This window comes from Parathielavia appendiculata, assembly GCF_033297405.1.
Source record: "Parathielavia appendiculata strain CBS 731.68 unplaced genomic scaffold N657scaffold_6, whole genome shotgun sequence".
NCBI classification, from domain to species: Eukaryota; Fungi; Ascomycota; class Sordariomycetes; order Sordariales; family Chaetomiaceae; genus Parathielavia; species Parathielavia appendiculata.
In genome coordinates, this window is record NW_026944225.1 from 569,599 (window position 1) to 583,334 (window position 13,736).

At 54.8% G+C, this 13,736-nt stretch overlaps 8 protein-coding genes across 8 annotated transcripts; 4 read left to right on the top strand and 4 right to left on the bottom strand.

Moving 5' to 3' along the window:
- The first annotated feature begins 179 nt into the window (after window positions 1-179).
- Window positions 180-754, top strand: N657DRAFT_645237 (uncharacterized protein). The gene is made up of 2 exons (XM_062792918.1): window positions 180-296; window positions 364-754. Exon 2 carries the CDS (start codon window positions 458-460, stop codon window positions 704-706), a length of 249 nt encoding a protein of 82 aa, XP_062647424.1. The 5' UTR covers window positions 180-296; window positions 364-457; the 3' UTR covers window positions 707-754.
- A 673-nt stretch (window positions 755-1,427) lies between these two features.
- N657DRAFT_419664 (uncharacterized protein) lies at window positions 1,428-1,929 on the top strand. Its single transcript, XM_062787276.1, has one exon. It carries the CDS (start codon window positions 1,553-1,555, stop codon window positions 1,817-1,819), a length of 267 nt encoding a protein of 88 aa, XP_062647425.1. The 5' UTR covers window positions 1,428-1,552; the 3' UTR covers window positions 1,820-1,929.
- Window positions 1,930-2,235: 306 nt separating this feature from the next.
- Window positions 2,236-2,755, bottom strand: N657DRAFT_645238 (uncharacterized protein). The gene has a single exon (XM_062792919.1). It carries the CDS (start codon window positions 2,684-2,686, stop codon window positions 2,288-2,290), a length of 399 nt encoding a protein of 132 aa, XP_062647426.1. The 5' UTR covers window positions 2,687-2,755; the 3' UTR covers window positions 2,236-2,287.
- Window positions 2,756-2,811: 56 nt separating this feature from the next.
- On the top strand, window positions 2,812-3,514 carry N657DRAFT_645239 (uncharacterized protein). The gene is made up of 4 exons (XM_062792920.1): window positions 2,812-2,885; window positions 2,954-2,987; window positions 3,114-3,365; window positions 3,421-3,514. Exons 3-4 carry the CDS (start codon window positions 3,149-3,151, stop codon window positions 3,474-3,476), a joined length of 273 nt encoding a protein of 90 aa, XP_062647427.1. The 5' UTR covers window positions 2,812-2,885; window positions 2,954-2,987; window positions 3,114-3,148; the 3' UTR covers window positions 3,477-3,514.
- Window positions 3,515-3,673: 159 nt separating this feature from the next.
- N657DRAFT_671751 (uncharacterized protein) lies at window positions 3,674-5,278 on the bottom strand (the record flags this gene model as incomplete). Its single annotated transcript, XM_062795606.1, has 4 exons — window positions 5,187-5,278; window positions 4,538-5,017; window positions 4,238-4,440; window positions 3,674-4,132 (listed from the first exon to the last, which is right to left on the bottom strand). Exons 1-4 carry the CDS (start codon window positions 5,227-5,229, stop codon window positions 3,674-3,676), a joined length of 1,185 nt encoding a protein of 394 aa, XP_062647428.1. The 5' UTR covers window positions 5,230-5,278.
- Window positions 5,279-5,439: 161 nt separating this feature from the next.
- On the top strand, window positions 5,440-7,214 carry N657DRAFT_645241 (uncharacterized protein). Its single transcript, XM_062792921.1, has 2 exons — window positions 5,440-5,570; window positions 5,648-7,214. Exons 1-2 carry the CDS (start codon window positions 5,559-5,561, stop codon window positions 7,040-7,042), a joined length of 1,407 nt encoding a protein of 468 aa, XP_062647429.1. The 5' UTR covers window positions 5,440-5,558; the 3' UTR covers window positions 7,043-7,214.
- Window positions 7,215-9,441: 2,227 nt separating this feature from the next.
- On the bottom strand, window positions 9,442-11,417 carry N657DRAFT_419903 (uncharacterized protein). Its single transcript, XM_062787277.1, has 3 exons — window positions 11,148-11,417; window positions 11,037-11,085; window positions 9,442-10,955 (listed from the first exon to the last, which is right to left on the bottom strand). Coding segments are annotated over exons 2-3 (1,230 nt in total). The 5' UTR covers window positions 11,039-11,085; window positions 11,148-11,417; the 3' UTR covers window positions 9,442-9,727.
- Window positions 11,418-11,693: 276 nt separating this feature from the next.
- Window positions 11,694-12,870, bottom strand: N657DRAFT_671754 (uncharacterized protein; the record flags this gene model as incomplete). The annotated part of the gene is made up of 3 exons (XM_062795607.1): window positions 11,694-12,116; window positions 12,168-12,380; window positions 12,449-12,870. The coding sequence occupies 3 exons, from the start codon at window positions 12,868-12,870 to the stop codon at window positions 11,936-11,938; spliced, it is 816 nt and encodes a 271-aa protein (XP_062647431.1). The 3' UTR covers window positions 11,694-11,935.
- Between the last annotated feature and the right edge of the window lie 866 nt (window positions 12,871-13,736).

A 13,736-nucleotide genomic window follows, 5' to 3' on the forward strand; every position in this document is an offset into this window, starting at 1 on the left:
CGGAAGACACCCCTCTTTCGGCGACGAGAAACGAGTGCAAAGAGGGTCGAGGATAACTGTGCATCAGGCCTGACGAATCCGCTCTCAACGCTGTCCCACAATGGAAGCCAGGCCAAGCCCGCTGCAGCCACCTGTTGTGCACCTCATGCAGCAACTTGCATGGGTCTGACAGGCAGCCCGCCGGGTCTGAGGCAAGCCACAGCACATGTCCCCCATGGAAATCCAGCCAACCTGGAACAGGGGAGCGTTTCTCGATGTTGTTAAGTATCCGTACGGGGGTGCTTGATTTCCATACCCTGGCGAGTCAGGTTGTGAGCCGCGCCGCCCTGGAGCACAGCACACCGATGCGGAGCATGTCCGTACCCTTGAAGTCCAAAGCCCGTCGAATCTGCAGTGGTGCAGGGCAGATAGTTGAGGTGCGCGTGTGCAATTTGCACAGACGGGGGACCACGTTTGTATGGGCAAGGCAAACTCCGAGAATACGCCGGGAAATATTCTAAGGCCAGGTACATTTGCTGTAACAGTATTCCGTACATCGAAACAACGCCGTCCGATTCGGGTTCATCAGATCGTCGTCGCTCACTCGTGGTTTCTGCAGGTGCAGGTATTCGTCGTCGCGGCAATCTATGGTTTAAGCAAGACGGCCAACGTGACCGTTAAATTTTTCGTTGCGACATCGCAGTTCGAGGCTCGGGTGGATCTGTGAGACATGAATTTGTTGATCTTTCGTCGTGGCGGAATTGACGCGGGCGATTGTTGTGGAGCCGCAGGAACATCGATGCTGACGGGCGCCGTTGTCAGCAAGTCATCACACACCCTGAGACCAAGCAGCCAGGGCCGCTCGCGCTGGGAAGATCGGGATCCAACGGATGCGACCCCTACCTAAAAAGAAGGCATTCCGTTCTAGAGTACGAAGTAAAATGTCGAATTCAAGCAGCTTGAGAATGCCTTGGCCGCAGCAAATCAAGCGAAGAACAAGATCTAATGCACAATCATTGTTCGAACTTCTCGCTCCAGCCTCGCACCACGCCTTCAGTCAAACACTCTGGGGACTACACAGCAGAAACGCGCCCAACCCGAGACCCGATTGACCAGATCGGTCATCCAAGCCAAGTCTGGAGAGGGCAATTACGGTATCGCCGATCGCAGCGTCGACCAGCTTTCGGCGTTTCCCTTAATGAGATATCATCGCGGAAAGTTTGGCTTGATGCAAAGCAGGCACGTCAGGCCGTTAGGTGGTCCTCTTCTTCCCAAAGGTTCTTTCAGCAAACCCCGCTGGGAGTCATCAACGCGCTCGTCTAATCCCGTATGCTCGGCCGTCTCGAGACGATGCACCTCAGCCCTGGCGTGTCCGTCTTGACCCACCCTTGACAGCACGATTGTCAACGTCGCCTTTAGTCGCACGGTCAGCAGTGTTCACGCTGTGCGACCCGGCCTGGGTGCAATCCAAGGTGGCACGGCTCGATTCATCCGCAGTGCTTGTCAGCTTCCGCATTGGCATGCTCCGAACCTTAGTTAATGCCCGAGTGCATCCAATAATTATGCGCCTCGCATGGAGAGGTGCCTGTCTTGCCTTGAACACACAGCTGCTTATGGATGGCGGTTCCCGTGGTTTTACACGGTGCCATACCTTATCGCGTGCTGCGCTTTATCCTCCCTGCCGCCGGCTACCCCAGAGAGTCGTCCAGACTCCAGAAGGGATCAGGCCGGCCAACGGCTAGATTTACACCGCTCCATCGCTACCTCGGTACACATTGCTACCCTTTCTGGACCGCTATCACCTCAGATCCTGGATAAATCAGAGCAATGTCAGGGCTGATCTCGCGGGCCCTAATCGTCTCCGGCCAGGGAGCAGCCATCAGATTGTCCTGCCTGCATAGGTTGTAGATACAGGGAGAGGGACGATCAATTCCGCCGGTGGAGGAAGTTCCGAGAGGACGACTTCAGCGGCATCATGCGTCTTGTGGCTATTGCATTTCGACTCTCCGCTGATCCACTTGCAAGGCAACCACACGGGACGCCCTGCTGGCATCAATGCTTATTTTCTGGATCGTTGGGCCCCTTTGGCAAGCTGTTGCCCGGCTGCATGTCTTCGACTGGGCCGTGCGCGAGCAATTGACTCCCATGTGAGAGTCGTACACTGACCTGGATACCATCTCCCAACATTAGATACGTCATAAACAGGCCATTTTAAATAGAGAACCGACTGTAGACACTCCCTCTTCAACAAGCGACAACCGAATACCGACATGTCCTGCACATCCGTATCCCGTTCAGCCCGACCTGGCTACCGACCTGCTTCTTGGGGTTGTCTCCCGAGTTTGCTGTGACGTTCTAATAAACGCCGAGTCATCTCCCCCAGTTCCCCAAAGCATAACTGATTCCAAGCCCCGTGCACCATCAATCCCTCATTGAGGAAGACTTGGCGGGCTAAAACGCAAACAGGCTGACCGAGCAAAGCCCGGGGGAATGGGGTCTTTTCCCCTTCACTTCCACAGCAGAGCGCCAACGAATCAACCAAAGCACCCAGCCACAGCCATAGATGGCAAATTGCCAGTGGACGTGGCGAGCAACTCTGTCCGCATGTATGTGCACTCCCCCGCTCTTCGTTTAATTCTCCGATGAAACGTCCTGGTAGCCAATAGGGTAATATTGGGTTTAGAGTTGCATCACATGTTCGGCTCATTCTGCCGAAGTTGATTGTGCGCTGGGCAGATTATGTGTCCTATACCGACGAAGCCGTTGTCAACCTCAGGTCACTGTTCGACTTGAGGGAAGGTGGATGGATGATCAAGGTGGCGGTGACAACTTCGGTTTGTTTTTCGAACCCTTTGCTCCGCCTCTTCCATCCCCAGAGAGCCCAGACGGCCCACGCAGGTCAAAAGGTTGAACGTCCCGCAGTCAGCAATGCTAAACTTGGCCAGTCTAATATAGCTGACGTGCTGTGACATAGAGATGTGGTCCGAGATTCAAAGCGAGCAGTGCTAGTAAGGGCGACTTGTCATTCACCTAATAATTACCTTATGCACCCATGACGGTAGTTTGGCTGGGCATTATCCGTTGTGGCCATCAAGGTGGCACTCCGAGACAGACCGTTAACAGGGCTCTGGTAGAAAAACCATCAATACAAAGACCAAGGAATCAATGTATGGGTGAACGCAAACCTATGGAAGATACCGTATTAAAGACACCGAAGGTGTCCACTACCGGGTTTGAAAAAAGGAGACAGTGGCTTCCAAGAGAAGGGGACAGTCTCTCGTCAAACCCCCAATGTTTGGCTGGGTACACTGCCTTAACCACCTGCGCTACGGAGAGTTCTGAGCGAGGTCTGGTTGTGTTGTACAGTGCTCGTTGGGAACAGCCTTGTAAATCTCCACCTCCTGACCTCAGATAAAAGTTAAGGTAGCTGACGGGTTGTAGTATTTGAGCTTGCCGCCATTGGCAGCGGACAATGGGATGGTCGGCAGAGGGATTAACTAAAGCTGATTTCCTCCCATATTGCTAGCAAAAAATGGAACGACCTACAGACGCTGCGACTGGGGGAGAGCGATAAGCTCGATCCCAACTTCTCAACGGCGGCTCAAAACAAGAAAATGCGGAGTGTTGAAGGATGGTCTGACTCCGAAACACTCAGCTTGTGCTCAAACTCTCCTCGCCAGGATCTTCAACGCTCTCAAACACCTCTTATAATCGCTCCCCATCTCAACCCCCAAATCGTATCGTGATCCGCCCCCTGAACGGTCCTACTCTGGTAGTCAACCACATCCTCAGCGCCCTCCCAGCACCCGTCAAACCACTTTGCTCCCTTCGACGCCGACCAGCCATCCCCTGTCACCGAGTCCTTCTCAGCATAGAACACCCGTACCCTCAACCTCCGCCCCGCAGCTGCCAGTGCTTCCCTCAACCGCTGCACCAACTCATCATAGTCGTCCCAATCACCCAATCCGCCCTTCATACTCTTTCCCTTGCGCAGAAGCATCGATGCCTCCTCCGAGATGCCCTTCACCCCCTCGTCATACACCCGCCGCATAACACCCGACCACACCCCCTCCTCCCATTTCACCTCCCACGCCCTCCCCTCCTCCTCCTGTTCTGCATCCCCGCCCTCCTGCTGGCCCCGAGCGGGCACCACCTTCGTCACAGACCCCCATCGACATCCCAACAACCGGCGCCACATAATCATTCACCATCTTGACCAACACATCCGTCCTCTTGACCAGCGCAGAAGGGGACCCACTCCTTTACCAAACCGAGCGGCATCGACCCCGTGTGCGCCGAGCGCGAGGTACGTCGGGGACTGGTGAGGTTGGTCGGACTGGGGGAGAAGCAGGTCCGGCCGGTGCAGCAGCAGGTCGAGCGCGTAGACGGTGCCGCCTGAGTGGGCGACTATGGCGTGGACGTAGGGGATGGAGAGGTGCGACAGGAGGGCGGGGATCGCTTCTGTTTATTTTTATTTTTATTCTTTTTGGTTTGTTTTCTAATTATTTTCATTGTAAGCATGCATGTGGCCTGGGAAGAAGTAGAGATGTAAATTTACCCCTCCAAAGGTTCAGCCTGTCCTTTGCTTCCGCGGGATCGGTGCCGCCCACTCCCGGGCGGTCGGTGCAAATGATGCGGATCTTGTGCTTGATTGCGAGATGGTCTTTGGTCACCAGCAGCAGGCGCGAGGCCATCAACGGGCTGAAAAAGAGGAGGATGCGCTCTTGCTCGGGTTGCGTCTCATTGCGGTAGCCGTAGTCGGCGTATTTGACTGTGAAAGGGTTTGCGCGACCGCGTGGAGCGTCAGCTGGGAGTGAGAAGGTCTGATGGAAGCGCGGGTTGTCTAGGAAGGTTGCGGCCGGTGGCGCAGTCATGGTATAAGTAAGGTACCTTATTCGTCCTGTTGTTTCCGACGTTAGTGGGAGTTTAAGCTGCGTAGAATTCCGGCCGGAGGATGTATTTCGGCGCTTGGTGGTCGAATGCATGATCACTTCAGTGATTGGTTTATCTTCACGAATCTCCCGCTGCGGGTTCATGTCTGAAGGCTGAATCGTCAGCTAAAAAATTGTACGGGATCCGCACAGACCCCCTGAATTCCGCCACACCTGTGCCGGGCTGAGCCTCGGCAAAAAAAAAAAAAAAAAAAAAAGGAAAAAGATAAATTGAGGTATGGAAAAGGAAGAGAAGAAGTTCATGATTGCACTAACCAATACAGTGAGCAAACCAGGGCCAAATTGTGTTTTTCTGCATCCAGCAGCTCCCTTCTCCTACCCAATCTCACTAACACCCAGCATCGATCTTCTCCAGTTTACAGAGCCAGTAATCGAATTCAAAGCACCCTATCAGACTGCAGCTGAGAAATTTAGCACCAAAAAATGTGTGGATACGTACGGAGTCCTCTTTAGGCAGCAGCGGTAGCATCGAGCGGCTGGTGAACTTTGGATGCGGCGCAGCAGCTGAGAATATTTGGACCTCAACGACACTGCGGGAAGCTTGGACTTGGTTTTTTCCCTTTCGTCCCAGGACTTGGTTATCGCGACACCTTTTGTCAGCTCCCTGTCCCCTTGGACATTGTTGAAATGTCTGGTTGGGTAGGTATTTCCCGGGACCCAACCTTGCTACCCAAGGACTCGATACTTCGGCTGACTCGACATATGGTGTGCGATAGTTCCCAATCGGGCGAGATGATTCAGGGGGGTGGCGTCTCGACATCGTCGCGCTCCTCGCAGTGACTGGGGAGTCGTTCATTGGCGAGCATGCGCAGGCACTTACTTCGTCGAAGCTGTGCTTGCTACCGCGCATCATGCCGGCGCCGCACGCGCTCCTGCAGCCCCGGCGGCCGGCGAGTCTGCCCCGCGAGACGGCCAAGGTCTGCGGCGTGCACAGCGGCATAGTTCTCGACACACTCAACTTCTTTGCAAACATCATTCACCCCATCGACCAGGTTCGGCCTTTTGCATTTAAAGTGCTGGAGATCCGGCACAGTCACCTTCTCAGGCGTAAGAAGCAAAAGCAGCACAGCGCCCAGCTGGCCACTGTGGGCGGCTCTGGAAAGACCGCGGACGGACAGGCCAAAGCCACTGGGGTCACATTTCCCGACCCGGAACCCGGAAATGCGGTGCCGCAGGGGCTCCGTCGGCGGCCGACAATGAAGGAGACGGTCGCTGAGTTCGCCTCCAACGCACCGACGGTGCTCAACGCACACGAGGCACTCAACGTGGAGTTAATACCGCCCGACAATCTGTCAGATCCCTCGGACAAAGATGAGCTTGCCCGCGTCGGCGCAGCCTTTTCTTCGCCGCTTCACCTACTCACCATTGTCAGCTTCCTGATAACCATCGGCCTGGTTATTGCCGGTGCGCTGTGGGAGGACGGCACTGCCCTGCTCGCCGTGGGCCTGGCTAGCATCACTACTACAACGATCAGCTTTGCGGCGCGGTGGAAACCATATATCAATGGGCGGCCCCCGTCCGCGGCCGGGCCCCCGGGCGACATCATGATTAGGACCAAGGAGGGCGCGTTCCTGCTCATCAAGTGCACCGAGGCGGTCGCCAGGGAGCTGTACTCAGGAGTAGACGAGTGCTATTATTTCGTGTCAGGCTTCAAGTACCGGCTCTTGATGACGCTCAGCGCAGCCTTCCTGATGCCGTCGGTCATCCTGTTGGGGAACTGCAGCTTCAACATGCAGGCCCTTGTCGGGGCTGCCTACTTGTCCCTGAACATTGCCTACTGGATGATCGGCCTTCTTCCCCTCCGCGCCTCGTGGGATCTAACCCGCTATGACGTGAGAGATATCACACCGGAGGATGCAAGAAAAGCGGACCAGGTCACAGACCCCGAAGACCTGAGAGAGGGCCTCCCGACTTACACGAGGACCCTGTGGTTCGCCATCCGCGAGACGAAGGAGATTGAATGGGCTCAGCGTAGCGGGTCCTATCCAGCCACTCCAGAGTGGGACGAGTGGGCGACGAGGGCTCTGGACAAGGCGAGGAAACAGAACCGTGTGTGGGAGGCAATTAAATGGAAGAATGAGATCATGTTCAATGGGACTAGGAGGGATTAGCGACGAGGTTGCCGCAGCTCATTACATCGGCTAATGTTCAATACAGATTACAATATAGCAGAACAGAGGGAGCTTACTGACGATATCCAACAGTACAAACATACCGTGACCGTGCTGCTATCAATAAGGTAAGGTATTTTAACTTGCGGGTCTTGACCAGAGTGCTGACGACACAATACTCCCACACCATACGTATTGACTCGAACTGATGATCTGTGTCTTGGATTATTGCACCTGACTGCCGCTCTATTGCTAAGGCTGGATCTATGTCTGAAGGATGACAGTGATATAAAAAGTCTGCTGTTTCCTTGTAGATATTCCCGCTAAGTAAACGAGGACTTGGGCTTCTCGAACAAGGTCGCTGAGAACCTACACTACCACTATAGAGAGCTGAAGCATCACTACTAGTTTCAAACAGAACAATCCTACCGTGACTGAGTATCATACAACTTGACTATGAGGTCACTCCTGACATGGATGGCCGACTTCCCGAGCCCTTGATCACTTGACCACGGCAGCTGGACGTATTCCTCCATCATCCTCGGGACCCGCTTTGACACTGGATCAGCCATGGGACTTGGGTCAAGTGAGGATTCCGGCGGCTCGGAGTCGACACTGATAAGCAACCAGTCAATTCATCAGCATTGCGTATTAAAGAGCACACAAGGGAAACGGTGACGGTGCCGATGCTCAGGGGAGGTAGGCCAAACGGGGCCAGTTCGCCGAAGATGAGGAGTTCGATCGGCTTGTAGGAGATGACGGATTTGGCTCTGCGGGAGGGGTCCTTATAAGCAATTGGCGAGGAGTGCCCCGTTAGACTGAGGATGGGGAGGGCCCGGATGGAGGAAAGGAGGAGGTACGCAACAAGCCAGAATTCGGGCTCACGGGGATGTGGCCCGAGGTCTTTGCCCTTTTGGAAGAAAAAATGCGAGCACCTCGCCGTCGACGCCCGGGACTTTAAACTTTCTAATCGGATGTGTGTCCGATGTGCTTCAGGTGCGCCTTGGTGAATAGCGGCACTCCCGCATTGTATATTCTTGGATGAACTTCTCAGCCTCTGCCACTGTCTTCTTCCACTCCGAGTCGCTCATAGGAGGCCCTGGATCACGCGCGAAATTGGGCTTCACGAGAGCAGGCAGTGTGCGTTATGCTGCATTGTGACGGCGCCGCTGTGGTGACGATTGGGCTCGGGTAACGACGAAAAGAGAAAAGATAATATTGCCGGTGCAATGTTCTTGATCCAATCGATGGTTAGAAAGGGCCGAAATGTATCGCGTAATTCTGGACTGTATGAAGGCCGATGGATACTTGTCGTGAGACTTATTTTTTGCAGTTCCGCAGCTTCCCCAAGTTTGCAACTTTGAAAGTTGATGGTTTCCATGTTGCTAGACAGAGGCAGGCCACAAACACCACTGCAAGCAGCAACATCCCGTCTTGAGCCCCGAGGTCAGGGACATTCCTTCCTTGGTTGAGCTACTATGAAAGAGTGAACAATCCGATCTACGAACAGAATGAACCACGCCTTGGTTTGAACCGACTTGGTCGATGACTGTCATTGCAAATGCTCAACTGAAGGCTGCACTCCCCTAATATGGATGCTGAAAACAACGATGTTTGACTATGGGAGACCAGCATTCCAACCTAACCTAGATATATCTGCGGGGGCTGTGCGCAAGATACTTGAGGTTTTCGGTGCATATCCTGAGCCACCGCATCACCTGGCATACCTCAGATTCTGGACGATGGATGCGTCGAAATCCCGCACACCTGCTGCCGACCGCAGGACAAGGCTTGCGGCCCCTTGTTCTAAAGAAGGTGTTGAAGCGCTTGAGGATGAACATGCACATGACCTGGAGTTGCTGGAAGAGATTCTAGAGGAGTTTGAGGGAGACATTGCTGGTATCATTAGCGATCCTGGTAAAAGGCTTGCTGAATTTGTGGACTGGTGGAAGACAACGTGGGTCACCCGGATCTCTGATATGCTTCAAGACCTCAACGGTGATGCTCTGTCGGATACTGAGAGACGGAGAGCCGCAGATATCGGAGTCGTATGGCGCCCACGTCAGGCCGACAGCTTACCCCGCCTCCCCAACCCGTTCGCACTGGTACTATAATGTACTAGTAGTACCTGCCATCTGTTGTTAGCCTGATCTAAGGGTAACTACCTTAAATAATCTCAGGCAGTTCGCGGCATGCCGCCACCGTCGCACCGGATGGATTTCTCGACGGCGCATAGCATCCGACTTTATCCTTTTGACGGCTTTCCCCGGTCTCCCGCGTCGTCATGGCAACGACGGGACCAATGTTGGCGACAAACGCTGGAGCGCCCACAGCAGTGGCCCATGACGGTCGATCTTGGATTTCCGTTTTCTTACGGCAGACTGTGACCGCTTCCGCGACACAATAAGAGAGAGAGCTTCGGGTTGGGTACCTGACTTGAGACTAGACTCGCCAGCTCTCAGAACTCCGGAGAGATTGCTTGCTATGTAATTACCTGACTTAGTACTTTGAAACCGAGGCGTTGCTCAGAGATCGAACCACCAACACCAATAGTACGTTTCCTGTTTCGGGATGTCCTTATCCCTAACCGGGCCATGGGCTTCGGTTGTCGGTTCGCCCACTTCTCTGTCGCCGCCCTCTTTCAATCGTTTGCACGCTCACACCTACCACCGGTCTTATCCGTATTCAACACAAAACACCCAGAACAACCGCGAACAAGGAGAATCCCAGAATTGTTCTCTGAGAGTCGCCCATCATCGACGAAGCGGCGCCCGTGACGAGCACCGTCGACGTGGTCGGCGTGGGCGGGAAATATGAAGCCGTGGGCGTCGGCAAGGTAGCGTTCGTGCTCGGGTTGCCAGTGCAGGGGTTGAGGGAGCTCCCGAGCTGCACGGAAAAGAGTCCCGAGGCAGCCGCATTGTCTGCTGTCACGGCAATGCTGAGGTTCAGACGTTCTTGGGTGGTGTGTTCCAGAAAGGCAATTCCGGAAGCGTCCGTAGCTGCCGTCTTGAAATCCGTGTTGGTATCGCCGTTTCGGAGCGTGACCTTGAGGTCGATCGAGTCGATGGCAGTAACCGTGACGTTGAGCGACTCGCCGGCCTGGGCCATGTATGAGAACGTGTTGGAGCTGGTCTGGGACAGCAGACCGGCGGTCTTCAGGCCCGGGAGTACGGCAACGGGACCGGAACGCGGGGCGCCAGCCAGGCCGTTGAGAAGGGCTTGTGCCACAAACAGCGAGGCGTCTCCTGCCGTGTTGAGGGTGGTGAATGTGCCCCCGGAACGGATGATGGCGGTGGTGATCCGCGAGTCCTGCTGCGCAGCGTCGATGGCGAGGAAGCCAAAGGAAACTCGGATGCCCAGTTCTGTGGCGCGCTCAATGGACTCGATGGTATCGGTGATGAGATAGCTGGGATCGTCCACGCCATCCGTCAGCACGAGGATCCCCGTTCGGTCGACAGTAGCGCCGCTGCTGGCCTTGGTGAGTTCGTCGAGCGCCGCGCTGACGCCACCGCCAATGAAGGTACCACCATCAGCTTCAATGCTGTCGATGCTCGACACCGCGCCGCTGGGGTCGCCAAGCGGATACAGGACTTCGGCGACACTCGAAAACTCGACCACGGTGACCACGTCGCCCGTCTTGCCGCCCGTTGCGGCGGCCGAGGTAATCAGTTTGCTGTTCAGGAGCTTCGCCGCTTCGAGACGGAGGTCGTCGGGATCGTTGTCAATCATGGAGCCGGATGAGTCTATCACGATGCCGACTTTGCGGCCTCCGTTTCCGGCGTCGACATTGCCAATAAGGGTGCTGCACTCTGTACCGTTTTGGCGGACCAAAAGGCGGGCGCCGGCAACTGCTTGAGCTGACAGGGCGAGGATGGCAGAGAACCCTGCCAACTTGCCTAGCGGAAAGAAATGCCTTCACGGGTCAGCAATCGCCGGTCTTTCATTTTCAAGAGTCACAACCCAAAGCTCCATGGGGCATTCGAATAGCACTCACATGACGACTGGGATTCAAGGCACTGTGTGAGCTCCGGTGTGATAATGGTCTGTTGTTGAGAGATGGTTAAGAGATGTCGCGTGTTCGACCTCGACGTACACTCAGGCGCACCTGAGGATTGGCATATTCGACGAGATCTATACTTTATATACCTCTCCTAGGTCAGATGTATGATCCTGTTGGCCCAGCCAAGGCTCGATCCCTCCTTTCGACAAGCCAAATGTTAGGCATTCAATATCCATCGGATTCCATCAGTCCATCCATAGCAAGGTTCTCACTGTATTTTTGGAATCCTTCAAGCGCGTTGAGATGGTTGTAATAGAATCATGATTGGCCGCCGACTCAATCGGACGTCAACTTTCCTCAGCCCTTCGGAGCATTGCAGATTTCCTGGGACGCAGCCTGCACCGGTCCGTGGCTTCTTGCATCGCCCATAGGTTGAGCTGGTGTGCCTCGCTTCTTGGCAATGATTCATCGCTCAACAGCCGTCGGACATCATTGTGGCTTGGATGCGCCTCGTGCTTCAAGTTTGGCATGCCTGCAGCAAATCGAGACCTGGAATGTGCAAGATAATCCGCAAGCGCAAGGCTTTGTTTCAGGAGGACATCTGTCACTTGTGACGTGCTGCTGTGGTCCTTCTTTTCACCTGTGGAACAAGACGGAACAAGGCGTCAAACACCCTGATGGCTGGCCGTGAGGTTTCCAATCCAGGGTGTATCTCCATCTGATTATCTCGAAGTGAAATCACTCTAATTCATCAAGACGTTACCGCAGTACCTGCCCGGTAGTTGGACAGGAGAAATGGACAAGCGCCTCAGTCCCCAGCCCAGTTTAGCGCCATGCAAGAGTCCCGTCATTGCAAGAATGACGAGCCAAACACTTGTCCCATTTCTCGCGCCTCAGACCTGGACCATAACACCACGCCAGGAGCAATACTCCTCTGGGCCAATCTGCTCACCCGCCGCCTTCGCTGCCTGATCTGCCACCGCATCGAACATCCGCGACACTGCCCAGGGTGAAACTTCGCAGCCTCCCATGGCATATTCACCGAGCTTAGCACTCAGTTGCTCCCACAGATCCCTGTTGACCACAAACCTCTCTCTCGTTGTTCGCCATCCATTCGCGGCCTACGTCGGCGGCCAACGCGTCACGTGGTTCACCATGTACTCGGAGCCCGTCACGATGACGATGCGTTCCCAGCCCTCGCCCCACCAGACCCAGTAATCCAAGACGGCGATGGCGGCCCCGAGTTCGGCGCGGTTGCTGGTGTGGGCGTGCACTTGGCCGTCAGGACCTTGGCTTTCCAAGGGTTCGCGATAGGTCCCGGCCCACACTGGTGTCACGCTGGAATCGGAGCGAGGGGGCAGGCCGTTTTTGTTGATGACGGAGGCATAGCCACCTTGTGCCCCTACGTTCCCATTATCACAAGGCAGGCGTCGTCGGTAATCACGGCCATGGTCTTCAGGTCCGACACGCTGGGCACATGGCGCCGTCGGATGCAGAAACGCTCGAGTAGTCGATAGGGCGAAGAGGTATTGACTCGCCTGACGGCAAACATCTCGTCTGGTTCCGGGTCTGTTGATAGAGGGCGGAACTCGGTGCCTGTCCAGATACCGTTGTCCCCACCGTTCATGACTTGGCGCGCATGCTGGACCGCGCCAGAAGATGGCGTTGGCTGTACCGCGAAGGAAACGCCCCCTTCGATTTGCGCCAGTATGACGGCCAATTCGTGGAGCTTCCCAGTCACGGGAGGCTCACAATTGACTAAGTTGAAGTCGCGTTCTGTGTCGAGCACCTTGCGGGGTCGGTCTTCCTTATCTGAATCGTATAACATTGTGTTCGTGGTCCATTGTGCGTATTTCTGGGCTTGGCTGGCGGATTAATTGTGGTTTCTTTAGTGAGCCGGAAGGGAAGATATTGATTCGCATCTTTCAGGCTTGGGACTTCAATGTTCTTCGATGTGTTCAAGTACAGCGAGCGGACAGCGGTGAGTTCTTACAGTTGGTGGTTGAATGAACCACATCCTGCAAACAAAGATCATATGAGAGCCCTTGCTCGCTAGCCTCATAGGCAACTTTCTTCTCTAGGAAGCGGGGCGCTTGGCTCTCCTAGTGTCTTGGCATAAATGTAACCATGGGCATGGGGACGAGTCGTTGAAGCGTTCGATAGCTCCGACGTCGTACCGCATCGCCTTCCTTGCCTGGTAATATCGTGCAAGGCGGAGATAATTCGCGTGATAATCGTGGATTCTTTGAGGCATTGGAAGGAATGAGGCAGAAGGGACAATTAGCCTTGGGAGGATCGAGCCTTCTAGGCCCTTCCTTACTGTTTCCTCTCGACCCTTTCAAATTCGTGCTGTTTGACGCCTTCCGACATTCGTTGTCTACGGGCATGCTGTCAAGAAGCGCGTCTCTGGCAGTCCGGCTGCTCGGCAACCTACCTTATTGGACGCTCGATGGGCGTGTATGATGAAGGCCAGTGCGGCGAGGCGGCCTCGGGCAGCCAAAAGGTCGAAGTCCTTAACCAAATCTATAAGGTACGTTGAAATTTCAAGTGGCTTGTTTCAGACGCAGCCTCAATCACGCAGCCGCCAGGGCGGCGGCTAATTTTTGATAGGTGCTGGCGTGATGCCTACATTGCATTGTGGTAAATTTATCGCAAGCTCCTGAGCATCCTTCTTCCACCTGGACAACGCCGTGG